Here is a 27935-nt window from a genome sequence, read left to right on the forward strand (position 1 = left end):
AGATTAGGGGCTGGCTACTAAATCCATGATGAAACAATATGTATTTTCATGTGTAATCAATTGTCAGTGAGGGGGTAGGGGACCGAAAAACTACCTGACAAATGAGAGAAGTCTCTTTTGACTTTTACTTGTAACTTGTTAAATTGGTGAAGTGCTACCTGAATTTCAATCTATTTATGACAGCTTTGGAAGGAACGCTTGTTTCTGTTCATGCTGTAGTTGCAGGCAAACCCAATATGCAGGTTCATATTTAAGAATTGAGGTATAAGATCTAAGACTAACTAGAAGCAAAGCAGTTGGTGCCAGTAGTTTATTTTCATAAAAAGAATTGTTGTCTTCTTTCATTCCACTCTAACAGTCAGCTCTACTTAACCCCAACCAATATGTCTGGCCTTACTCTAAACTCAGGGACCATTCTTGGCTGAAGATCCCCATGAGTTCACTAAGTGATGGTTCAATCTCAAGTCAGTATGTTTGCTCACTCCAATTTGATCTGATTGCACTCCAAACTATGTGTGCTTGTATTTCTACCTTAAATATCCAAGCTCCAAGTGATTCAGAGTCTGTGCAGGGCTCAGTTACTAGTAGTCGAATTTTTCCTTCTTAACTCTGTCTCCAGACTGTCTTTCATAATCAGGAATTCCCTAAGGCTTAGTATCTGGAATCTAATTCCATATGAGACCCAAACAACTGCTATTTGGAAACCCCACTGGCCTCACCATTGGCTACCAATTTTGACACATAACTTTGCCTCACTTTTGTTCTTGCTTTAATACATACCAATACCAGATTCACTTACTGGACCATGTACACTTCATCCTTCCCTAGACTAATGACTTTCTCTGAATCTATATTTAGACCTTTAGCCTTTTCATGATACCATGGCATTAGCCTTTCTGAAACAACCAAGTTTCCCCACATTCCACTTAATGCCAACAAGTAAAATAATTTGAAAATAACACATCATGAAAGAATGAGATACATTAATGTGGACTTTGGTGAATTTATGACTCTACCACTCAGGGCACATTGATATCTAGCAAAAGATATCAATGCAACATGTACTATAATCACTTATCAAAAATGGCATCACAAATATTAGGTTATTAGAAAAAGATATGGTTAGGAATTAAGAGAGGGCACCCATTAATTTCAGTAACTCTAGCTTCTAATTATTACCTTACAAAAAAGTTTATATTTTTTCTTTAAATATTCTTTATCTAATTTTTGTCTTACCTTAGACATATATATACTAATTTATACATTAATTTATATATTAATGAAATGTATTAATTTATATTATATTATTAACTAATATATAAATTTATATTGTGTTAATTTATATCCATGTATTCACTTATATTAATATATGTACATATATAAATTGCTTGGTTTTGAGAATGTGGATGTGTGTTATGTACATTTTATATCTCACTAGAGTCCTGATATATATTCTCTTTATAAAGCGTATGCAATAAGAGAGTTTTTTAAGAGAAAAACGTTATGGTGTTTTAGTGAAGTATGTGAAAAGGTTTGTGTGTAGGTTTGTGTGTGTGTGTATGTGAGAGTATGTGAAGTATAAGGTTGTCAAATTGTCCCTTGAGATATTTCTGGCGACACTGGATATATTACTGATTTCATTTCTGTCTATCAGTAAAACAGAATCACAAATTTTAGAATTGTTCCAGTTTATTTTGAATTGAGAATATGTAAAACTTTTCTTTTTTTTATAATGTTAAGTTAACCACCAAACTGTACATCATTAGTTTTTGATGTAGTGTTCAATGATTCATTAGTTGCGTATAACACCCAGTGCTCATTACAACTCGTGCCCTCCTTAATAGCCATCACCTGGCTACCCCATCCCCCCACCCCTCTCCCTTCTGAAACCCTCAGTTTGTTTCCCAGAGTCCATTGTCTCCTCACAATGATCACTTTTAATGTATATTAATGTTCTTAAAAATATTATTTAAAATGTCTCCTAAAGGGAGTCAATATTCATATAAGTAGTTGCCTCTGATTAGACATGATAAGAGAAATAACTTTGAAAACTTAAATTCCAAGCTTCCCAATATTTCTTAAAGCAAAATGTCCCCATGTGAGCATTTTAAGGAGCACATTTTCTAATTTAGTATTACACAAGCACAAAGTGAACATTGTTCACGTAAGCTCTCCTAGTCCAAGTTTCATTTGTTCAAGCCTGCCTTCCTAAGGCAGTATATTGAATTTAAATGCTCTCCAGATGATTGGGATCTTGTTGAGTTTAAATAGCAGCATTTCTTCAATTTTTCAAACACTAACTTGCAATTGGACTATAATTACTAGTTTTAGTTTATCACCCTAAAGGATTGGAACCATTGGCACTAGAACACTGAAGACAAAGCCTTGTAAACATGGATACCATAAATCTTGTGCAAAGTGGGTTTCCTTCTGTATCAGTGAAATAGTAAAATCAATACATAGAGCTCTTCTATAAGCACTGAACAATACATTAAGTTAGAAACCTTAGCAGAAATAAGCTATAGCCATGACATCTTTTTCTTTAAGCTACATTTACCTTTTTTAGTTGAGGCAGCACTAGTCTCTTCTTTGGCTCGTTCAGTTTCTGTAAATTCAGATATTAAAGAATGAGACATGGATATCAGAAATGCCAGGTTGCTATCTTATGGTATTGTAAGTCAGACAAGACTAAAAGTGCCCCAAGGATAAAATGTGGCACCTGAGAGCAAAGCAAGCAGCAGAGAAAACCACTCTATAAAGTGCTTATATGTATTTTTAAGTAATGAACTCTCTTATCTCTCCAAGATACAATTCTGTGGCTTTAAATTCTAATGCCTAAGTGGTGACCATAAAACAAGGTGGCTTATTTCGCAAAATACACTGGAATACTAATCAGTTTATATTCAAATCTAAAATGATGTATGAGTTCTGGGGAAGAGGACTTCAAAGGACTTCTTCATTTAGCCTTTAATTATGGGGACAGTAAGCAGTATTTGACCTTGATCAATTAGCTTTATATTATAAAAGATTTACCACAATATTACAGAAAATTCCATTTGAATATTTTTTGGAGACAGAGAGAGAGAGAGATTGAGAGAGAGAGATAAAAGGCCAAAGTGTGTTCTTGGAGTTTCTCTGAATATCTAGTGTGGAATATAAGAGAGCTGCCTTGAAGACATAATCTGAAATGCTGGTCCTAGTACAAGATTTTGGACCTCAAATCAAAGCTAATTTAAGTTTTCTCTAGTTCATAAGAAAATAAGAAAAATAATAATGAACTGGTGAATATTTACAAATCTTTACTTATTTTATTAACTTTTTATTTTTGATGTAGTTCTCCTTGGTCACATGAATTTTTATGTTTATTTTTATTCTTATTAGTATCTGTACGTGTCCCCCTCACTCATATGCATTCAGCAACTGAGGCTCTGGGGACAACCAAACAACAGGACTCCTCATGTCCCTTTGCCCTCCCTATGCCATAGACCTTGGGCTGTGAGAAAGATCACATGTCAGAGGAGGCCTTCACATCATATTTAGGCTTTAATTCCATAATATTAGATACCAAAACCTTTACCAGTTGCATGTAGACAAGAGGTAAATATCCTCTTCTCCAGGCTGGACTACCCAGACCCCTGGCTGTTATATACCTTCTGGATAAAGACACCAGTGGCTCTCAAACTTGAGCATGCATCAGAGTCACTCCGAGGGCTGTTAAAACACAGATGCTGAGCCCAGAGGTTTTGATTAGTTTGAGTCTGGGGCATGTGCTGAGAATTTACATTTTTAATCAGTTCCCAGGTGATGCTATATCCAGACCATAGTTTGGAAACTGATTACCAAACTTCCCCTAAGAGACAATCAAGACTAATTCTTCAGTGATCCCCATCCCTGTTTACCTCCGTTCCCACCATGAGTATGGGCTTCCAGCGGAAAACAGAATTCACATTTCTTTTAAAAAACAGGCCCTTTCCAAAGTCAACTCTCCACCACAGTACACACCCCTACATTCTCAGCCTCTATTAGAACGTGTGCTTTGCTTTCTTCTTTTAAACACACTCAAGCTCCTTAAGGACACTGCATCCCCGCAGGCAGTCTTCTGAAATGGACAATGTTTGCTTTCCTATTTCCTGCATACCAAAGTGCCTGGAAGTGATGTATCTATCCTCTTTACTTCTTATTACTTCTCAGAGGTTGTTACCTCCTTGCTTCTTCTAAATCCCAGTTCCTTTGAAATACACAGCCAGGTTGCCCCTGGCTCTATGCCTCTTTTTCATTAACCGACCTTATACTCTTGCCCCATCCCTCATTGAGTATTTTTTGCACACAGTCTTCATCCTCTCCACTACTACTGTGAGATTTCATTAAGAACAAGTCTCAGTCACAGCTGCACATTAGAATAAGCTGGGGGGCTGTTATAAGTCCATGACTTTCAGATGTAGTAGGCCTAGGTGGGCTATAGAGCTTTGAAAGCTTTGAGATTCTGAGTTAGTGAGTCTGGGATGAGGCCTGGCTATTCATATATTTGGAAGCTTCCCAAGATATTTTAATATTTAACCAGGATTGGGAGTCACTTACACACACAGTTCATATGCCCGCTTCATCTCTGATTTCTTTAGCCTCCTCACTTCTAAAAACTGGACTCCAGTTCTCTACTCACTACCACCTGTCAACATATTTTTGGACTTTTCCTCTGTTGCCAAAACTCTGATCCCCAAAATCCTATTCTCTGGCACCACAGCATCATTTTTCCCTTTACATCTCACTTACTCAAGAACCTTTTCCCAATAGTATCTGACTTGGTCAATACTTTCATTCTTCTGATCTTACCCCTTTCTCACCGCTCCAGATCTTCTTCATGTCCTCACTTTTACTCTTACCAAGCTAATATATAAATGAGCCACGGTGCAATCGCTCACTTTGTGTCTGCTTTTATAGTCATCAGCTGTAGTAGTCCTCCAGGCTGCTTTTAAACTGTTGGGTGGCTAAAGACATCAGAAATTTATTCTTTCACAGTTCTAGAGGCAAGAAATCCAAAATGAAGGTGTCTCCAGCCCATCCTCTGAAGCTATCTCTGAATTCTCCTGGAAAGAATCCTTCCTTGCCTCTTAGCTTCTGGTGGTTGCTGGCGATCCTTGGTATTTACTGGTTTATAGCTGCATCACTCCAATTTCTCCTTTTGTGTTCACATGGTTCTCTTCTCTTTGTGTGTATCTGCATGTCTCCAAATCTCCCTCTTCTTATCCAGTCACTGGATTCAGGGCCCACTCTAATCCGGTATGACCTCATCCTAACTTGATTACTTCTGTAATTTCATATTTTGAAATATGGTCACATTCATGGACACTGACTTAGGACTTTAACATATTCTTTTGGGGGGGACATAATTCAACCCATTACACCCCCAAAACACCAAAACTACTTTATTCCTGCCACCTGAGCAGTCATCCAAACTGGAGGAAGGGCCTCACCCTGCTACAGATCTCACTTGAATTGTCTCAGTTCAGTATTTAAGGGATAGCTCAGCACTGACCAACAATACTAGCACAGACCTTGAGGAGTTGTTTTCCCATACTAGACAACTGGCTCATGCATTCTCTCCCCTCCTCAAGCTTCCAGTATCCTACAGTATAGAGGCAAGCTGCTTCTGAGAGATTCATAGAGAAAACAAAAGCAGACTACACTACCTCATATTTTCCCCACCTCACCAGCACATACCTGCACCATTTATTTTCCTTGCCACCCCAAAGCATGACCAATCCCTGCCCCATATTTAATACCAGTCTGGCCTGCATCCTGTCTCCTTTTGCCAAGTCAAGGCCTTTTTTTCTTGCAAATATTGCTTCTGTCTGCTACCTCATCAGTTTTCCACTTCAGTGATACTTTCAGAAACATAATATTTTCACTCTTGATAACCGCAGACAAGCATATCCTTCACTTATATCTGCCCCCAACCCCAGCTGCTCATCTCTCGGTGGTCCATCACAGCTGCCAGGGAGCTCTGACATGATGTCGCCACTTCTATCTCCTCATGCTCTGGGCTTTTAAAGCCTGATTAATTATGAAAAATATAGAAATGAGAGGCATAGAGGCATATATCATATGTGCCCATTTTAAGGAATGGTAATAAAAAATATGCACACCTTTATAACACCCTGTGAGTTTAAGAAATAAAATATCACAAAGCCTTTGAAACCTTCCACTACCTCATGCCTTTCCCTTCATCTCAGAATTACTATTGTCCTAAATTTTGTATTAATCATTTCCCTATTTTTCAGTACAGTTTTTTATTACATGTACTTATCTCTAAACAAAGACAAGACCATTTTACATAGATCAAATTATATTGTTTAGTTAGATAAGTATAAAAATTGGTTTCTATTGTTTAATTCTTGTGATTTGATTCTTTCAAAACATCATGTTGAGATGCAGTGTTAAAATAGTTAAAGAGGTTATTAGACTGGGGTAGCTCTAGTGACTTCAGTAGCTTATATAAACAAACCAAAGCCAGAGTCATCTAGATTTTTCTGGAATCTGAAAAACTAAAACTTAAGAACAGCTATCATGACAGCCAAATAACTAAATGTTCCCAAATAAGAAAAACAATTAAGTTCTAGCCAATTAAATTATTTCTTTGCTTTGCTTCTGTGTTTTCTTAAACCTCTGTCCTAGCCCCTGCCTATGGAGCACCCCTAACTACTTTTTCATTTTTGGCACTGCTTGATTCAAATCGTTGTTTGCTTAAATAAATTCAGTTTAACCTTTTACAGAAGCCGTGTTGACATGAGTAGCTGTAGTTGATTATCAGTTTTAATTGTTGTATACTATTCCACTATATATCTATATCTATCTATCTATCTATCTATCTATCTATCTATACATTCTAATAATTATACAACCATTCTCCTGCCAATGGACATTAGGCCATGTCTGATTTTGTGCTGTTATAAGTAATCCTGTTATGAACATTCGCACACATGTTTCCTGTTACACATGTGCAAGAATTTTCTTAGAAGTGAAATTACTGGGTCAGTGCATTTGCTCATGTTTAATTTTTCCAGAAATATGCCACAATATTCCCCCAAATTTTACATTCATACCAACAGTACATGTGAGAGCTTTTATTGCTTCATATCATTACCATTACCAGAATAATCATTTTTCTCTTTTTTGGTCAATCTGGCATGGGTACAATAGTATCTTATTGTGCTTTTAATTAAAATTCCATTATATCAAGAGACTGAACATCTTTTGGTATGTTTATAAACCATTTATAGAGTTTTCTTTTTTTTGATGCTTACATATTTTTGTCCATTTTTTTCTGTTCACTGTCTATCAAGTTCTTTGTCTTGTTTTTCATTTTTGGAGTTATTTATTTTTTTGCTACTTAACTCTTGTTACTTATATATGCTACAAATACCTTTTCCAAGTGTGTAGCTTGTCTTTTCTTAGAATTTTATTAATACTATTTTGAATTCATTCAGGCAGCATTGTCTGTGATTTGGGTTGTGATCTTATAATTTATTATCCAAACTGAGCAAGTGAAAGGAGGTGCTAGTAATAATTATTCTGAAATGATATGAATATGAATTCTGTCTTAACCAACTGAGATTCATGGTCATACATATCATGCAATCTGTGTTCTAGACACTCCTCATTAATATCAGATCTATTGTTCAGGCCCATAGATATTGGGCCTGAACATAGGCTTGGTGGATGAGCATACCACAAATCTAATGAATGCAGTGCTAGTATCAAGGGAAGAAAAATGCCTGATTATTGCCATTTCATATAAATTTGAACCTACAATTAAAAATGACTAGCCTTTGGTCCTGATCTGGTCTTTGGAGCCTTTTTTGCTCAAAATTCAAACTGACCAGAGGCTAGAAGAACATGCTTTTGGAATACATGATCAGAGCCCTGTGGTCCTTGATATGAAGAAGGAGGTAATGTATAGCAGTGTTTCTCAAGGTCTTGAGGCACCCTGGTCACTGAAGTGTCTTTAGGGGGAAAAAAGGGTACGATGTAGTCAAATATATTTGCTAATCATCTACGACATGCCCTCTAGAAGATTCATCAAGGAGAACGTTAAGTATCTGAAATGACCTAGGGCTTAAAAATCTGCTTGTTTTGTCCTCTTCCTAAGTCATAGCATCAACTCTTATGTTGCTATCCAGCATGTGGGAAAGCAGGTACAGTGGACTGCGGAGAAGGGAATTGGGTGTGGTGAGGCATTTTTGTACATCCTATGATAAAGGAACGTGTGTTGACTTGCAGAAATTGTAAATCTAGGTTTGGCATACCTGCTTGGTCCAAGGCAGTCTTCCTCCATCCACATAATCTCTGACACATAACTTTGTATATAGGGGTATTAAGTGCCCCGCCATAGAACTACATCATTGAACCTGAAAAATTTCCTTTTTCTTCAAGTTCATGGTACCATGATAACTACCACCCCGAACTGGTACAGTTCCCGAGTATATCTGTGTCCTCTAGTATTTTTCCTACAGTAATTTTGGTTTCCTCAGAATCTAGAAGAAACTGTTCCACACCACCAACTTAATTGACATTCTAGTTATTTCCTTGAATGAGTGCTAATGCCAAATTACCTTTTATTTTTTTCCACAGACTGTCAATCTTACCTCTCCTCTTTAATTCAATACCATGAAATTGTATCACACAAATATTTAATTTATCTTAATTAAGCTATACATCTCACTCTCATTTGCTCTCATAATTTAAGATAATGTAAAATAATATCCTAAATGTTTAGGTTATATACACAAAACTATGTGCACCATACCATATGGGTGATTTTAAGAATTTTCAAGAGTATTTTTAATGATATGCAATTTTTACATTAGGCAGTAACTTTATAAGTGACCCACTATATATAGAAGATGTGTAAAAATTCTGTTTTATGGTTTCAAGATTGAAAAGTAATTCTTAGTTGAAGAAATGGATAGTCGTGTTGTTAATAGAGAATTTAAACAATTTATGAATTATCTCTAATTTTTTTATTGAGAGATAATGCCCATGTTAAGTCTAAATCTCTCAACCATATGGAGAGTTGAGTATTAATTCTTTTGAAACTTTTATATTGGGTCTAAGATGATTTAGCAACTTAATTTGCTAATTTCCTGCAAAAAATGCTGATCTCTTCAAAACTTGATTGGATAGTGTGCTTCATAGATAGCAGATCTTACAGAGTTGTTTTACTCAAATCAACATTTTTATCTATATGTCACGTTTTTCTAGGAAGAAAATGTTCGTTTTTAGCATAATCTTCAATCTAAAGTTCTCTACCAGTGCTGCAAAATTATGTTTTGTTTTATACATTTTCTTGATTATGCACTTCTACAGACTAAGTATTAGCATACTGAAGATTCCATAATAAAGAGTTCCAATCAGCTTTACATTCAACTAAAAATTTTCATGAAAATATAAATGGAATTTTAGATTCATGTTACACCTCTCAAAGTCTATAATGTCTATGTAAACACTTCTAACTGTAATTTTTAAAAAGACATTCCCACCAAGTTACTTAAAATTATATTTTCTAATTTTTCTCTGATATATCCACCAATGATATACTCTATCTCAAAATCCTGGCACTAAGTAAAATATGCATTTGTTTTATATATTAGTACCATCATTAATAATGATGGTACTATGCAGCTCCAAACCAGATGAAAAAATATAATCATATTTACATCATGCATAAGACAGGTTTGACCATAAAGCTCAGAGAAGATAAAAGTATATTTTTTTCTAAAATCAAATACATGTCATTACACCTAAAATAATTTTCATTAGTGACCATCTGTTAGGTATTTCATCTAATTGAGAAAAACCATCAAAGAAACCAGCATTTGTCCCTAAGCATACCGTCAAAGCTAATATTGATGCAAATGCCATGGTATCAGTTATCAGTCAATGTTCATAATCTGAACATATAAACCTTGAAAGGAAATTATAACATTACACCAGCAGTAGTTAAAATTGTTGGGGGCTTCATTTCATTAAAGATACCATGACTTTCACTGGTAGGCAAATTATCTTGCCTACTGGTTTGGTCAAGTGATTAATTATTAGGAAAATTAAGTCTGATGTGTTTAAGAAACTGAAGATATCATTTATTCTGCAAGTTAAGAAACAAAAATACAAACTACTTAAAAAGGAGTTATGATCTGGACAAATTAACATTTGCAAATGAAAATAAATTTTAAGAAGAATAAATTCACATAAAAGGTTGAATAATTCCGTATATTATTTCAACCCAACAAATATTAATAGCAAGAAACATTTGGTAAGCCAGCCTCAAGAATTAGCATTAGCCTTGTCTATAACAGAAAAATTAGTAAGCTGCTGAAATATGCTCTTTTCGTTTTTTTAAGTTTTATTCAACATACTTGCTTTTACTTGTTTTTCACTTGGAGCTGTTAAAGACAAGAAACAATAAAGTCTAAATTAATTACAAGTCCATTGTCTCTCTCTAAAATAGTTTTAAGGTTATTTAAAATTTTTAAAAGATTGTATTATAACCTTGGAAACTAAGGAAAACCATAGATCTGAGAAGAAGAAAATACAACACTGTGCCATTTTCTTTTGTATACTATAAATATGCACCATGAACCATAGATTTTTTTTTACATTTTTATATCTTCTCTCAATACAGAATGCTCATTCACAACTTACTCCTTTTGTTTGCCTTTTAAATTAGTTAAGAATCTGATTGTTTTTATATACATGCCAATGCATTTTCCTTAAAGTGGTATGAAAAGAACGAAATGGATTGATAAATTATCCAATGGTTTCAATTGTTAAAATACAACTAATTACTGCCACACTGCTACACTGTAATCATACCCTGAAATGAACAGATAACGATTTCAAGCAATTTAAGTTTTGTATTTTGTCAGGTTTAATATTAGACAATAATGGTTAGCTATTAATATTCTTGAAACTGATTATACCCTAGTCATTCTGCATGTCTCTCCATGTTTATATGTTTCTATGATATATATTTTATTTTAGTTTTCTGCATATGTGCATAAATGAGAATATGTGTTTGGCCCACCCCCGAATGTTACTCACAAATGAACAAATACTCTGTTCTCTGTAAGGTGGACAAAAGCATTCCTTCCCAAAGGATAAATAATATCAATGTTAATGTAAAATGGTGAAATGTGAGCATTTCATCTTGGAAATTATTTAAAAGTAATTCCCATTTAAATTTTTTTTAAACGTGGTTATTCTATTCGGTGTTTCTCCTTTCATTTAAGAAACCATTATCAAGGGGTGCCTGGGTGGCTCGGTAGTTAAGCGTCTGCCTTCGGCTCAGGTCATGACCCTAGGGTCCTGGGATCGAGCTCCGCATCGAGCCCCACATCGAGCCCCATATTGGGCTCCCTGCTCAGCGGGGAGCCTGCTTCTCCCTCTCCCACTTCCCCTACTTGTGTTCCCTCTCTTGCTGTGTCTCTCACTGTCAAATAAATAAAATCTTTAAAAAAAAAAAAAAGAAACCATTATCAAGTGCCTACTGTGTGCCTGCCTTTATAATAGGCACTCTAATTTCTGACTATTTAAAATGGAAAAAAGCAAGGTAATGTGATTATAACAGTATAATAAGTGCTATTATAAAGGAAAGAGGATGATGCTATAAGAAAGGGGATGATGCTATAGGAAAGAGGATGATGCTATAGGAAAGAGGATGATGCTATGGGAACTAGTTGGAGGAATAACTAAATGGATTGAGTTGTCTGAGGAAGTTTTAGAAACTTAGAAGAAGAAGAAGAAATGTAGCTTTGAACCTGTGGTTTGCTCTGGTCTGTGGTGGTGGGGGTGGGAAATAGTAGAGCTACATTTGTATGGTTGGTTATTTACATAACACTGAGTAGATGTAATTTCCATTTAAATACAAGAAAATGGGAAGAGCACCTAGTGGACATTATAGGAACCTATGACCGCCTATACACATACCCACAAACATATACACACGAAAACTCCGTGAAGTTCTTTGAGGAGAAATTTGAAGGCAAAATCAACACATAATATTTTAAATTGAAGTCAGTAAAATAAGTTTTAGAAACTTGCACTTATTTGCATTTGAAGCAACTAATAGGACAGACTAAATGCTAGAAACCTGTAAGAAAACCATTTGGTATTCGTACCAACTGCATTTTTATTTATTTTTTATTTTTTTTTAAAGATTTTATTTATTTATTTGAGACAGAGAGAATGAGAGACAGAGAGCATGAGAGGGAGGAGGGTCAGAGAGAGAAGCAGACTCCCTGCCGAGCAGGGAGCCCGATGCGGGACTCGATCCCGGGACTCCAGGATCATGACCTGAGCCGAAGGCAGTCGCTTAACCAACTGAGCCACCCAGGCGCCCTCAACTGCATTTTTAGATGTGTTTGTTTGTATGTGTGTTTTACCGATTGTCTGATTCTCAATTCAATTTTCCCCCATTAGAATGTAAATATACTGAGGGCAAAATCTATCTCTACTTTCATTGCAGCTCCCCTGAGTACTCAAGAAATGTCATTAAGTAACATTTTGAATAGGGAGAGAATATTTGCTGAATTAAATATTCCATATTTTACAAGTAAAGCAATATTGGATGCTTTTACAGAAAGTGTTTTTTTTTTTTCTTGTTTTGTTTTGTTTTTGTTATTTTACACTCATCAGTACTTCTCAAACACTGCTTTGACAGAGTCACTGGGGATCTTAGGAAGTTATGGATTCTGATTCAGTGGGTCCAGGCTGGAGCCAGAGACACTGCATTTCTAACAACCTGATGCTGCTGGTTTACAGAACACTCACTGGGTAGCAAGAGTGTAACATATTCTGGTTTTGTTTTCTAAAACTGCACTGATGTTAACTCTATGTCAAGAACTTGAAATAAAGACCATGAGATGAAGAGATTTCCTGCCCTCTCCTGGCATGGCCCTTACCACCTGTCTGAGGCTGCAGCATTAATAAACGTTGGACATCAGGTAGAAAGAACCCAGAAACATCAGTCTAACTCACCTGAATGTTCCTTCTTTGATGACTTTGCTGTAACAAACAAGAAAAGAAAAAAGTCAACATTCTAAGCCATTCTATTGGGATTCAGTATTCAATTGCAAATTAAATAATAAAATGAAAGGAAGATAGAGGAATTTAAAAACAGTTACCTGGTTCCACATGTTTTTCTTTCTTTTCCTGTTCTGAAACATATTATTATTGTTGTTATTATTATTATTCCAATTTTATATGTCACAATTTAATTGTTTTAACACAAACATATATGTGCTAATGCTGGACTGCAACAACTAATAAATAAACTAATAAAACTAATAAAACAAATCTTTCCTTCTCTTTCCCTCACTGACTTCCCTCACAGAACAGCATACACATATTCTATGTAAGAGGAACTAAAATTTTTCATGGATAATAAACCAAAAAATAGAGTCTATAAAGAATGGAAAATAATTAATTTGCTATTGTATTAGATCAACATGAAATAAATTTGGGATAAAAAATGAACCAAAGGATAATTATTACAGCTGTTTTAAAATAATTTTCAGATAAGGATGGACAGATTTCATAGGGACTTCCTCTTTGAAGGTGAAATCTGCTTATATTGAAAAGTTATTTGTTTAGCTAAGACAAAGGCTTTGCTGAGGCAAACTGAAAACATTAAAATAGATTGAATTTTCATTGGAAAGCAAAACACGCTTCCCTTGTTTTTAGGGCAAATTCTCCTTATAGAGTCCTTATTAGATAATATTTCTTTTTAAGAACCCATTTTTGTCAATATTGTATGAGACAAAGCATTATTCTGGCCTCAAGAGTAAGATGACACGTGTTATAATAAGAACTAATTTTATACAAAGGGCAAGTACTAATTTTATACTAAGTGCTATTGTCTGCAATTCCAATATTTTGTATTTTGCCTTGACAAGCTTGTCCAATTAATTTAAAAGAAGATTTTCAAGAAATGTTTTAACATAGGTGCATTATTACTGGATTTTTTAAAGAAAAGGTATGGGGAGATTATTTTAAAGTTTCATTCAACGAATATATTTTGGAGACTAGAAGATGTTTATGCTGAAAGACTTCTAAGAACTGTATTTTAGAAACACAGAGGGCCATCAAATCTTCTACAGTCACGAGTCTCACAAGTGTTCAATTTTGTTTACCAAGAGTGTCATCATGTAAGAATATCAAGCAATTTATCCAATCACAAGAAGCATGCAGGCCATAAAACCAATTAAAACAATGACTTGACCAAGTGTCACAAGTCAAAAAGAAGACACTCAGGTGACTTAGCTAAAATTAAACACAGTGAGAACATTATCAAAAGTTGCTTGAAAAACATGGAGTAATTAAACGTGTTGCTTAATTTATTGCTGAGCTGAAGCACAATCCATGTAACATTTCTAAGAAATTGCAAAGTGATGACAGTTGAAAAAATACTAGAAGTCGATCTGGGTATGCATCAAAACCGAATTCCAGCTATACGTGATATTACAAAGCTAAAAAAAGGGCCTTCCAATCACATCAGAAAGCCATCATATAAATAGGAAAATACCTGTGCTAATTTGGAACAATGTGAAGAAAAAGGCTGTTGAGAGCACTTATTATGTAGGATAATTCAGGATGTAATTATTGAATTATCTTTAATAAATATAAATTAAGGTACCCTTTAATTCGACAGGGACTGCCAAATCACATCTATGATTGTTTTTTTTTACTTTTTATAGTTCACAAAAATTTTCAAAAATATGTATATGAAGGTTTCATGTACTCTTTACTCTGTTTCTCCATCATGATTTATTAAACTTAAAAAAGAACAACTTCTTAATTGTGATAATTAGAAAATTAGAAGCAAAATAAGAATATAGGGATGGAGATGTATAATTGAATGAAGCAATCCTAAAGGCAAAGAATCCAAATCAAACAAATTCAAAGATACAATAATAACAACAATAAAAGCAAGTCTAGGGGCATCTGGGTGGCTGAGTCAGTTGAGCCTCCCACTCTTGGTTTCAGCTCAAGTCTTGTGGGTCATGGGATCCAGCCCCAAGTCATCCCTCAAGGGGGAATCTGCTTCCCCTCTCTCTCTCCCTCTGCCCCTGGCACGCGTGCTCTCTCTCTCTCAAATAAATAAATAAATCTTTTTAAAAAAGCAACTCTAGATGAAAAACCAGAGAAAATAAGTTAATTTAAAAAGAATTATTCATTGTTTAAAGGAAAATTATTTTTCTTTTCCCTATTACTGCCCAAGTCACAATCCACTGAGCTTCTCAATGAGGGAAGCAGTTGGGATGTAAATGAATGCCTGGGAAGGCATTTTTTCTTAAATGAAGTATACCAGTGCTCCGAAGATTGCCAAGGAGATGCTGTGTGTCTGTGAGATCTTTTAAATTATATAGCCTGCAATAAAGTGAGTGCCTTAAGATTATAGATATATATAATTTAACATCATCTTTAACATCATATAAATATATACATATATATGTGTATATGTATATATATATATATATATAATTTAACATCATTTTTCACATCTCTGGTCGTACTCCATTTTCCTGCTGGTGCAATGGTTTATAAAGTGTTTCTGTATCCATGATCCAGGGCTCATCAACAGCTGTGCACATACATAAATCTGAAACTAAAGGAACACATACTTCTCTATAGATAGATTGCTCCCCCTGGCTAAGTTTTACTATAATTTCATGATTCATCCTACAGAATATTTTAGAGCATTTTTTTTTAAAGATTTTATTTATTAATTTGAGACAGAGAGAATGAGATACAGAGAGCATGAGAGGGAGGAGGGTCAGAGGGAGAAGCAGACTCCCTGCCGAGCAGGGAGCCCGATGTGGGACTCGATCCCGGGACTCCAGGATCATGACCTGAGCCGAAGGCAGTCGCTCAACCAACTGAGCCACCCAGGCGCCCCTATTTTAGAGCATTTTTATGACATAGAATGCCTCAGGGTCCTAACCTTTTGCAGGACCAAAACATACATAAAATTTTCAAAAAGTGGTGTATATTTTAAAACAGATGTTTTGGTTTTGTTTTTGTTTTTTTAATATCACTGGGATCCTTAAAAGCTCTGCATTTCTGGGAATGTGATGATTTTTAATGGCTGATTGAGTAGGGTTAAGTTAGGGGTTTTTTGTTTCCATTTGTTCAACATATCCTAATTTCTTCAGAGGAGAGCATGTTTTTGCAAAAGATACAACCTCCAGGCATCTAGCTTTACTGTTAGCAAACAGCTTTAACACAATGTTAAAGCAACAGTGGATGCTGCCTAAGGTATGGATTCCAAGCAATGCTATTACACAGAACTCATAGTGCTTATAGGGGGGAAATCACATTAAGAATGAAATGTCACATATCATATGAACATGCCAAAATATTTATGGATTACAAGAAGAAAGGTAATGGGAATGTGGTTATGAAACCAGCCTGAAAAAGAACTTCTTTTTTTTTCTTTTTTAAGGACTGAGAACATCAGATTACAGAGACTAAATTTACATTAACAGTTTTGGTTAATGAAATGAAGTTGTATTTTTAGTTATGAGGCTGTGGGTAATATTATTAGACAATTGTATGAATTTGGAAAATGACTTTAAGAATGACTGCCATGGTTTTCTGTCCCTCTGACCCTCAGGTTGTGTATTTTTTCATTCTAACAAAAAACAACAAGTAGAGTTCACATGCATAAAATATAAAAAAGAGATATTCAAAACTGCAAGTCTAAGTATACTAGCAGGCCAATAGTAGTTGTAAAGAGGAAAAAACATATACACAAATATACTTTGCATGCATTTCCTTACTTTTTCCCTTGGGGTGTTCTGTCGAAAAAAATGAAAACAAACAAACAAAAAAACAATTGCTCTTACGCTCTTAAAACCTTCAAAGATAAAATTACTCCCCCAACATGTTGACTAGACTGTAATTTTTCCATCCCCTTCCCCCATTCTCTCTCCTCAAATTTCAGTGTTGCTCTGAGGTATTGCCGATTACTACTGTAGGTGCGTCCATAATTTGAGTGCAAAACATTGACAATGAATCAACCCAGGATTACACTGTTTAATCATTTTCAATGATTTATACTTGCAGTCGTCTTAAATACAGGTGAACACATAATCACATATAAGCAAATACAAAAGAAACAGGTATCCTTGCCAGATGAGTTATGATTCTATTCAAGGCTTAAAGGAATGATTCAGTTCCTAATTGATGCTGGGGTATCCAAGATTAATTGAATTCATTCTTTCTAGTAGAATAAATGCTTGATACTGAACATTGTTCAATTTCTTGTCAAGCAAACATTTCTTTGAAAACAATTGTTGTGAAAGGTAAATATACTCAGTATTTATTTTTTGTTTTACCAAATATATCTCATAGCAATATTGTCAGTAAAGACTTGACTCTTTCCTTCATATTCTCTTTCTCTCTCTTTCTCTCCCCTATCCCATATATAGTTTTTTCTTCCTTAATAATCCTTTAATAAGAAATGCAATTTGGGATTCATCAAATATAAGACAGAAAAGGAAAATATTTCCAATACCTTCTACAGGTGTTTTTGTTTTCTTAGAATCTGAAAACACAAAGATAAATTATTGATAAAGCAGATATCATAAATCAACAACTGATTAGTTTACAATAAAATGCCAAATACTCCTGAAATAATCTTCAATAAAGTGGACTGATCGCATAACGTATTTCTAGAATATGGGGCTTAAGGAGAAATTACTGTTTTTGCGAAGATGAATATTAGAGTGAGGCAATACATAAGAAATTTTCTGAAATAGAAAGACTACAAAAAAGGACAGAGATGAAAGAAAATATCCACATAAAATTTGCACAGAGATTACATTGTGCCTATCAAAGCTAATGACCTTTTAATAGAAAGTCAAGCTGAGCCAATATATGGTCTGCTTCCATAAAGATGGGCTGAAGCCTGTGAATTTAGTCTGGGTTTTCTTCATTTGCTCAATCTAAAGCCACCCAGATCACCTGCTTTGCACTCCCTGAATAATCAATATATTTACAAGACAAATATTCAATCATTTCTATTGTAATGGGAAAAAAACAGGTTGACGTTGGCTCAAAGGTTACTGATGAATATATTATATTTAGTAGCTGTTATGGAGTAATGTGTATTCAGTGGTCAGCAGACATCTATTTTGCTTTTAGTCTTTTGGGTATTCAGCCTAGATCTGAAAATTTTATGATTTTTTAGTATTTAGATCATGTAACTTTCTGTTCCTATCACTTGAAAATAAAATGAGAGGTTTTTGACCTTATTTTAGAATAGAGGCATCTGAAGTTTCTACTCAGAAATATTTTATTTATCTTTTGTGGTTTTTCCTTTACCTCTTCTATAACTTAACTTGAAAATTTTCTAGATATTACTGAAATTATAATTGTAATAATGAACTATAAATTGATCATTGCAAAAGGTAGATAAACTGTTTTCTGGCTGATAATTATCTGCTTGGCAGATTTGTGTGCCTTATAGGGAAGCGATTGATACCATAATTTTACTTACATAGTGAATTAATAGAGCTAAAATGTTTGAAGATGACAATGGGAGTTTATTCACAAAAAGCAGTTAGGTGGTCAACTGAATTGTTTTATGAAAAAATGATTACCAATGACAGTAATAGTGAGGTAGAACTAAAAACTCACTTCCATAGAAATAGAAGCTAGAAACACATTTTAGAAAGCAACTTGAGAAAGAATCTTGAGAAAGTCATAAAAATGAGCATGCTTTTTGATATAGTAAGTCCACTACTAGAAATCCAAAGAGAAAAATGCTAAAGTATCGTAAATACATATATATAGGAAGAAATTTTTTTCATGACATTGATTTACATGTCTAAATAATGGGAATATTAAACAGTACCTTCTGAACAGGAGTGGAACTGTTAAAGAATTCATAGACATCCACATAATAGAAAAATACAGTCATTCAAGTGATATTTTTGCAACATCCTCTTTGTGAATTTCTAATTTCTCTGTAATAGGGGTATGTTGCATGTGTAAGGGAAAAGCAAACCTTATTTTGAAAAATAATAAATCTTTGAAACAAAACATTTACTTATTCACTAAACATCTATTAAACGTTATTATGTCCAGCATGGCACAGTAAAAAGAATATTAAACTAGATTTCTCTTAATATTCTTCCTGCCCTGTCAAAAAATATTTTTCTTGATATTTAGTTTTTTCGTCTGGAACTATAACTGAGTAGGCTAAATTTGCTATCTAAAATGTGCTTTGCAAGCAATTTCTCATTCCTTTCCTTCATGAGTAATTACCCTAAATAGATAAGCAAGTAATTCAAATACATAGAAAGATATTATATAAAACAATTTCATATAAGAATACGATAAATATCCTCTTATTCATATGCCTAACAATTAATTAACAATGCAGACATGGATTCTTATAGCACGACAGCTGCAACGAAGAAGTGGAAAGCTCAACGATCTTTGTAAGTTCTCAATTCATTTGGTGGACTCCAGTACACGAGAGTAAGATTTCTGCCCACCCAAAAGGTCATGTGACTCTCACTGACCCTAGTGTACAGCCAATATGAAAAACACAGGAAGATTATGACAAGCACATGGTCATTCAGGAATACAATTGAAAAAGCTTGGGAAGACTGGTGGGACAGAGAGATAAAATGTGGCGGGTAAGGAGCAGACTATTTCCACCCCCACACCTCTATTCTCTGACTAGATGCTGGTGTGGGGTAGATATGGAAAGCTGAACACAAAATGTGCATCTGTGAAATGTCTGTTGTTTAAACCTGCTTTCCTTCTCATTCATAATAAGAATTGTAGTATAGGAATGCCTGGGTGGCTCCGTCAGTTAAGCGTCTGCCTTCGGCTCAGGTCATGATCCCAGAGTCCTGGGATTGAGTCCCACATTGGGCTCCTTGCTCAGCGGGAAGCCTGCTTCTCTATCGCCCTCTGCCTGCCACTCCCCCTGCTTGTCTCTCTCTCTGTCATTTAAATATTTAAAGAAAATATTTAAAGAAAAAAAGAAATTTGTAATATAATGTGCCAGGTATCAATTGCATTGAAATGAAAGAATAAAAAATGTGAAGTCCAGGATCAGGTAAAATATAGAGCTTATTGAGATAAAGTAAAACATTTCATGAAGAAGAAATGTAAAAAAATAACAAGCCATGATCTCACCAAGTAGGTTTTAAAAATTCAATACATGGGCGCCTGGGTGGCTCAGTTGGTTAAGCGACTGCCTTCGGCTCAGGTCATGATCCTGGAGTCCCGGGATCGAGTCCCGCATCGAGTCCCGCATGGGGCTTCTCCCTCTGACTCTCCTCCCTCTCATGCTCTCTGTCTCTCATTCTCTCTCTCTCAAATAAATAAATAAAATCTTAAAAAAATAAAAATAAAAATAAAAATTCAATACATGTTTTCTAAAAACGAGAGCTATAGTGAAATTAACTTAAAATGTCATTATAAAATCATGTCTTTGGGTTGGAGTCAACAGAGCAGCAGACTTACACAAGTAAAATACCTGAACAACAAAAAACATAATGCTTAGAACTGAAAGATCACATACTGACCCTGAAAAGCCATTAGTACCAGCCATTAATACTCAGGCTATTAAACTTCATTATGCCCTCTCAGCACTCTGCTAAAATGGCTTAAAAATATTATAAAGGCTTACTCAGTGAATATACTTCCCTAAAGACCATATGCCCAATAATCTGAACAACAGTCTTTTATTAAGAACATCGAAGCTCACAGCAGCTGTGATTTAGAAGTGATGTGTTCGCAATCTGTTCAACTCACCATTCACTCATCTTTAGCAATGCACAGTAGTTTCCCTCATCCAGGGGGGATATGTTCCAAGACCCCCAGTGGATGCCTGAAACCAAACCTGTATATACTATGTTTTTTCCCATACATGCATACCTATGATAAAGTTTGATTTATAAATTAGGCACAGAAAGAGATTAATAATAATAAATAATAATAAAATAGAAAAATTATAGCAATGTACAGTAATAAAAGTCATGTGAATAAGGTCTCTCTGAAAATATCTTACTGTACTGTATCCACCCTTCTTGTGATGATGTGAAATGATAAAATGCCTGGGTGATGAAATAAAGTGAGGTGAATGATGTAGGCATTATGACTATTGTTAGGCTACTATAGACCTTCTAACCATGTGTCAGAAGGAGGGACATTTGCTTACAGGTGGTGGTTGATCTCGGGTCACTGAAGCTTCCAAAAATGAAACCGTGGATAGAAAGGGACTACTGGGGGCACCTGGGTGGCTCAGTCATTAAGCGTCTGCCTTCGGCTCAGGTCATGATCCCAGGGTCTTGGGATCGAGCCCCGCATCGGGCTCCTTGATCAGCTGGAAGCCTGCTTCTCCCTCTCCCGCTCCCCCTTCTGGTGTTCCCTCTCTCGCTGTGTTTCTGTCAAATAAATAAATAAAAATCTTAAAAAAAAAAAAAAGAAAGAAAGGGACTACTGTATCAGGTATGGTCTATTATAGTCAGAAGTGATGCCAGAGAAAAATGAAATACCAGTTGTATAGAAGGGAAAAAATTACTCTCTGGTAGTCTGATAATGCAGGTGATCAAGTATTCCATTTCCGTGTATAACTTGCCCCATTGACATCTTTATTCAGTTACAATAACAGATATTTTCCTTTGTTTTTCAGCATAATTTCTCTTCAGACTTCAATTCTGAAGCCCTAATTTACACATGCATTAAACTTACTTGTTCTTGTTCTAGCTATGGTAAATGATAAATCTAATCTGGCTCATTCTCAATGGTACTATATACTTCAGAAGATAAACCATGTGCAAAACTCAAAGGCTTTCCAGCCCCTAGGAATTCATATCTGAAGCTAAGTTTAAATGAATGGGATCTACCTAATATGCTAGTGCAACCCAAGTAGCAGCTAGTAATCAAAATACACCTATGATGAAATTGTCAGTATTTGCCTATGATTTCTCAGACCTAAAAAGCTCACTGGAATATAACTTTGAATAATAATAATAATAATAATAATAAATTCTTCCTTGCCTGTGATGTGGAAAATTGAGCACCTACTCATATTTCTTGTGGATATTATATTGATCTTAAGAGTCCTAGATATTACTGATTCATTCACAGAATAAATATTTGTTAAGCAATGTGCAAACTGAGAAAATGTGTTAGTCCCAGTAGGGGATAAAACTGAATTAGACAGGGTCCCTTTAATCAAAAGTTTTAAAGTCAATTAAAGTAGAAGGAAAATGAATACCAGCAATATAAGTACAAGGTGGCAAGAAATCAGCAATGGTAGGGAGGTATAGATAAATTCTGATGTGAGATTATAAATGAAAAAGAAAGTATATTTAATTGAGAGGGTCAGACAGATGTCTTAGAGGAAAGAGAATTTTTCCTGAGCCCTTAAAACATTGAATATCCATAGAAGGAAAAGATAAGCTCTATTATGATAACAGCAGGAACAAAGGCAAGACAGCAAGTTGTATGTGTAAAATTGAGAATGGCTTGATACAGATGAAGTATGTGATACATACAGGAAGAAAGTGGGTAGAAGTATAAGGTAAAGCCTCCACCGTGGTGCCATGGTGGCCAGGCACATATCCATATAGACCCTGCGGGGGCCAAGTTTTAAACCACAGCTCATGTGAGTCTCAGCAGAATGCCTTTTGATCCTTCCAGAACATAGCAGGATGGGAGGCTGTCATGAGACAGCTTCTTATCACCTCCTGAGTTCTCCTGCCTAGAACACTTTGGAATAGAGTTGCAGACCATGAAACCATTTGGCTGCAGTCTAAAATTGGCTCCTCAACCCTGAAATGTCCCTAACTTGTGTTGCATTATCTGGCCTCTTTTCTTTGGGTGTCATTGTTTTTTGGTGTGTAGGATAAGAACCATGAAATGTTGGCACCTTCAGCTACTCTTGCTTTTACTGACCATGGAGGTAAGGAATTCTCTCTAGCTCAAAAGGGCTCATTGTATCTTGACTAGTAGAATTATTCAGGCCTTGGCTTTGTCTTTGCCTAGATGTATACATGACAGGGGGTCAGGAAACAGACTGTGGTGACTTGGATTATAGGTTAAGGCCTGTAGACTATATTCTGTGGTTGGTGTGGAGCCACTGAATATTTTAAATAGGTAACAACGTGAAAAGTTTTATGAAGTCAGTTCAATATTCTGAAGAACCCTATTTAGTGAAAATATTATAGGCATGATTATTATATAGGTTAGAGATTCTCAAACTTTTTATCTCTGGTATCCTTTCAATCCTTTACAATTTTAAAAGATCCCAAACAGCATTTATTTATGCAGTTTTTATCCATTGATGTTTATAATTTTAAAAATTAAAGTTGAGGAAAATTTAAAATATAAATTTGTTTATGCATTTATTAAAAAAAGAATAAACTTGTTACATGTTAACATAAGTAATATATTTTTATGACAAATATATTTTCCAATACAGAAAAAAATGGTGAGATGAGTGACTTTGTGAATCTCATTAATGTCTAGTTTAATGAGAAGACAGTTGGATTTGCATTTCTGCTTAAGTATTCAATCTGTTGCAATATCGCAAATTATGTAGCCTCTGGAAGACTCCAGTGCATGCTCATGGGACGATGACAATGAACCAGGCAAACGATGACTTCATATTTTTATAAAAATAGTTTTGACCTTGAAGAACCACTGACAGGGTCTCAGAGACCCCCCCCCCAGGAGTCATTGACCACATTTTGAGAACATCTGATTTCAGAGATCATTGCCCTAATTAATATGAGAAGTTAGAAAACCAATGTGAGGACACAAACAACAATGTGAGGTGAGAGCTAGAGGACTGAGAGCTGTGAATGAAGATTAGCCTTTCTAATTATTTTAGGAAAGATTAAACAAAAGAGAGTTCAGGCAAATTAAAAATTCTAGAAGACTAAATGCCAGGGGCAAAGGAGAAACAGAGGTTGAAGCATACGCCAGAATTTGTGTCTTTGTGTCTACAAAGAGAGTGGGGCAATTACATAAGAAGAAACAGAGAGAATAAGCACATTTTATAGAGAAAATACAATTTGATGGGACTTTGACTTTGAAACTAATGGAAAGTAAGAAAGAATGTGTGTTAACAGATGATGAGTAAAGTGTCTATAAGGGGGAGAAAGAGTGGCATATGGGGGAAATTTCAGTAGAAAAAGGCTTATAAAAGGACCCCAGTTGAATAGTCAAAAATGTCCCTCCACTTAAGCTAAGATATGATTGCTCTGATGCCAAAACTCCAAAGAACAGTAAAGTTGATGGGCAAAGCTCAGCAGAGCCAAAGGTCTCTCTTGTTAAGGTTTTTGAGAGAGACTTGATGGGACATAGAGGATAAGATCTTAACATGAAAAGCAAATCTTCAGAGTTCAGTATTCAAGAAGCCCTTTGCCCCCTGGTGCACAGATCATCTTTGATAATAAGGAAACTGGTATGTACTTTTGTTTCTGCATTTTAAAATTCGCTAACGAAAGAACTTCCCAGGGCATTCTAGTTAAGCCTTAAAACCCTCCTGATTTTCTTCTTCTCCAAGAAAGTAGTCAACCATTAGTATCTTTGAACTATACCCCCAAGAGTTTGAATGTGAGTAGAAATAAACTTTGTATAAAATAAAATGTTGAAAATCCAAATTGTATGTGGTAATTTGTATTAAGCATGCTTCATTTGAACAGACATATTTCCAATAGAGACAGGAAACCTCTATGGAAAAGATTTCTATAATCTTATTGAGATTATAGAAAATAAGAAACAAGAGCCAAGACCCTTATGTCTGTATACCTCTCTGCTCTGCTTAACAAGAGAAAGGGAAATAGAAAATCACGAAACAAAATCAAATGACTGCCTAGAATAGCTGGACATTGAGTCTGTTCTCCTTTATATGCTGGAAACAATGAAAATTATTCTAGATAGCTGTCTTTGTTTCTTAAACAGCATAATCTTCGCAACTACAAAATTTTTCCAAATAAGAGATAAAAGATAATCTATGAAACTCTTTTGAAATAACAATAATATAATAATAATTATAATAATAATAATACATAGGGGCATATGTTTTATATATTTTACAGCTGGTGGTGGACACTGGATCACTTGACTCTCCATGGCAAAGCTCTGCCCAAGCTCTCCAAGCTTTTCCAAATATTGCATATTGATTATAAATAATTTCTCAAAAAAGAAAAAGAAAATGAGGCATCTAATCCAGGAAAAATAGAACAAAAAACACTGGAAACATAGCAATGAGGAAAAAAAAAACAAAAAAAAGATATAAAGCCTAAAGCGATGCAGTTTGTAATTTGACTATTGTTTCATATACCCCAAAGTCTTTTAATACTTTGGTTTGAAAACTAATGAATGGAAAAATAACTGTTCATGTTACTCATTTTCCTAAATCAAATGGTAAATTGTTCATTATTCCTAAGAAGGAATGGTGGGAAAAGATTAACATTTTTGAGGACTGTCTATATCAAAAACTATGCTGAGGACTTACTACCTCTTTTTTCTTGTAACATCTCTGTATCCTCACCACAGTGTTGATCATGTAAATGATGTAATTTCCAGAATACACCTAAAGATTTGTTATGCGTACATGGGGAAATAAACACACTAACGTGTCTTAGTTGACTTTATTAAGATACCATGGTTTTGTTCTCTCTAAACAAATAATGGCCTACTAAAATATTTTTTCTGTCTCCTATCTATGGACTCTTAGATTCCTGTTTAAAAGAAGCAGAATGTGATTCCCAAGCTGCTATGATTATGTAAAATTCTGATGATACTAAATATAAAATATAACACTTGCTTTCTATTTTTTTCAGGTTATATGAACACTAATTAGAATATTATTGTCATTTTCAAAGTTAGAAATGATTGCTTATATCTTCATACTATTTTTACTAAGAAAATAAGCCTAGAATAATGAACAGTGGTGATATCTAGACCCTGTCTAAATATTGTCAGGGTACATGAGAAACATCTCTCTAAATAGAATCACAGTGACTAAGACGGTCTTAATATTTCCCTTAGCTTGACTAAATTTTAGACAGGTGTCTTCCTGATTATAGGCCCTCAACGTCCCTTGTATTAGTACATTTACTTTAGAAAACTTGCAGCTGTAAATTCTTTCTCTGTTCTTTTGAAATATAAATCTGCTACACCCAGAAGTATCTTTCTCAGGATCTAGGAGACATCCTTTTGAAATGTAATCATCAAAGGGTATAGTGTTCTATATCCCAGTGCCTATGGGAGGGTAGGAGACTAACTTCAATAAGCAGCAATGAGTAAACATAGATGGCCTAATCACAATGACCATCGCCCCACACCCCAACCCCCCAATGTTCTCTAGTACCTTTCCACTAGCTCATCTCAGAGCTTTAAAATTCTCAGGCTTTCTGTTTCACTGGTGTTGGATTTCAACTTCTACTGCAATGGACTTGAGCCCTATTGCAATCGTCTTCAATAAAGTCTTTCTTACCTGTTAAATTCCATTGGGTGTAAGTTTTCTCTGACAGCAAGGAATATTTTACTCCATCTCAGGACATTCTGACAAAAGGAGGTGGTGTGCAGGGAATGGACTATGGCTTATTTGCTATTTGCAACTTAATAGAACAAAGTAGCATCAGTTGCTGGTCAATGTCAGAGATATAAGTAGTTAATAGTGTAAAATAGTCTATATTTTTCACATTTTTGAAATGTGATAAAACTTCTAATGGAATGGAAGTTCTGGGATTTTGAGAGGTTATGTTTTATCTCCTATATCTTGAGAAAGACAGGATTTATAATTGTTTTTTTTAAAAAAGCAATGCACCCTTTTATATGAAGTAAGGCAGAAAAATACATTCATGAGAAATGTCTGCATAATATAGATCCAGTTATCCAAAGGAAACACGGGCGAGATGGCAAGCAAAACCCAACTCCGGATTTTGGTTAATTGTTTACACAAAAGGCATAGTGGAATTTTTGCATTAAACATACCTTCCTTCTTTTCATCTTTTTTAGCTGCTGCTGAAATAAAATAAATAAAATAGTGTTAAAACATACTAACTGATCATTCTTCAGAATACTCTTGGGAATATGAGACTGTATTCCATGTATTCATAAATTGAGTGGTTATCTATGCACAAATTAATCCATCCAACTTCTGCAATATGAGAACAACCTGAAAATATTATTTTATGTGAAGGTTTTTTAAAAACTCAGATATAAGCATAAGACCAAAAAAATTTAAAAATATATTGTTATGATTAACATAAGAATAAAAAATTAAAAAAAAATTAAAAAAATATATTGTTACATAGACAAGAAGTCAAATAAATAAGTACAGTATATGTTTAGTATAAGTTCATTTTAAGTTTGAAATTGTTACATCTGAGAAAACCACAAACACTTCTAGAAGAATATGACTAGATCTATGCCAAAAATGGAGGTGATATTTCATAAATTATCTGTGCCTAGCTACTAAGAAATTATGCACCAGTTTATGATATACATTTGTTATAGTAGTGTTTAAAATGTCTTTAAAAAAAACACAAAAAACAAAAAATAAAATGTCCCATTTCAGCAAGGGGCAATGACAAGTCCACCCTCCTTTTAGCAAATGTATACCACCTTTACACAGAGAAAAGGCACAGCATGCTTTAATCACCTTTGAATTCTTTCTCTGTGGTAGAATTCATCTAATCCTGGATCATGAATCTAAATCTGGATACAAGTTGTAATTTATGTGTGTTACCAGAAACATTTGGGGGAGGTACTAAGTCAGCTTGAGATTGCTCCAAGCAAGATGACCCTTGGTTCTGCATAAAGTTTATTCAGGAGCCAAACCCACTCCAAGAAGTCTTAGGCCACATAAATTGTATCAAAGATTGTGCACATCC

General features: G+C 34.8%; 1 protein-coding gene across 17 annotated transcripts in view; it reads right to left on the reverse strand.

Moving 5' to 3' along the window:
- Positions 1-27935, reverse strand: part of TRDN (triadin) — a 373567-nt gene that overhangs the window by 125404 nt on the left and 220228 nt on the right. For 14 of the 17 annotated variants that reach the window (XR_014147926.1, XM_081828916.1, XM_081828909.1 and 11 more), the window contains 7 exons: positions 27034-27063; positions 17573-17602; positions 16836-16853; positions 13179-13211; positions 13033-13059; positions 10413-10439; positions 2558-2605 (listed from right to left, as the gene is read on the reverse strand). Coding sequence is in view for 16 of the 17 variants with exons in the window: in XM_081828916.1 (XP_081685042.1) it covers positions 2558-2605; positions 10413-10439; positions 13033-13059; positions 13179-13211; positions 16836-16853; positions 17573-17602; positions 27034-27063 (213 nt within the window). In the remaining variant the exon portion in view is untranslated. The remainder of the gene's footprint in view (positions 1-2557; positions 2606-10412; positions 10440-13032; positions 13060-13178; positions 13212-16835; positions 16854-17572; positions 17603-27033; positions 27064-27935) is intronic. The other 3 variants (XM_081828907.1, XM_081828915.1, XM_081828914.1) reach the window with 3 other exon arrangements.

This window comes from Leptonychotes weddellii, chromosome 8, assembly GCF_054177405.1.
Source record: "Leptonychotes weddellii isolate Sample4059 chromosome 8, ASM5417740v2, whole genome shotgun sequence".
In the NCBI taxonomy this organism is placed as follows: Eukaryota; Metazoa; Chordata; class Mammalia; order Carnivora; family Phocidae; genus Leptonychotes; species Leptonychotes weddellii.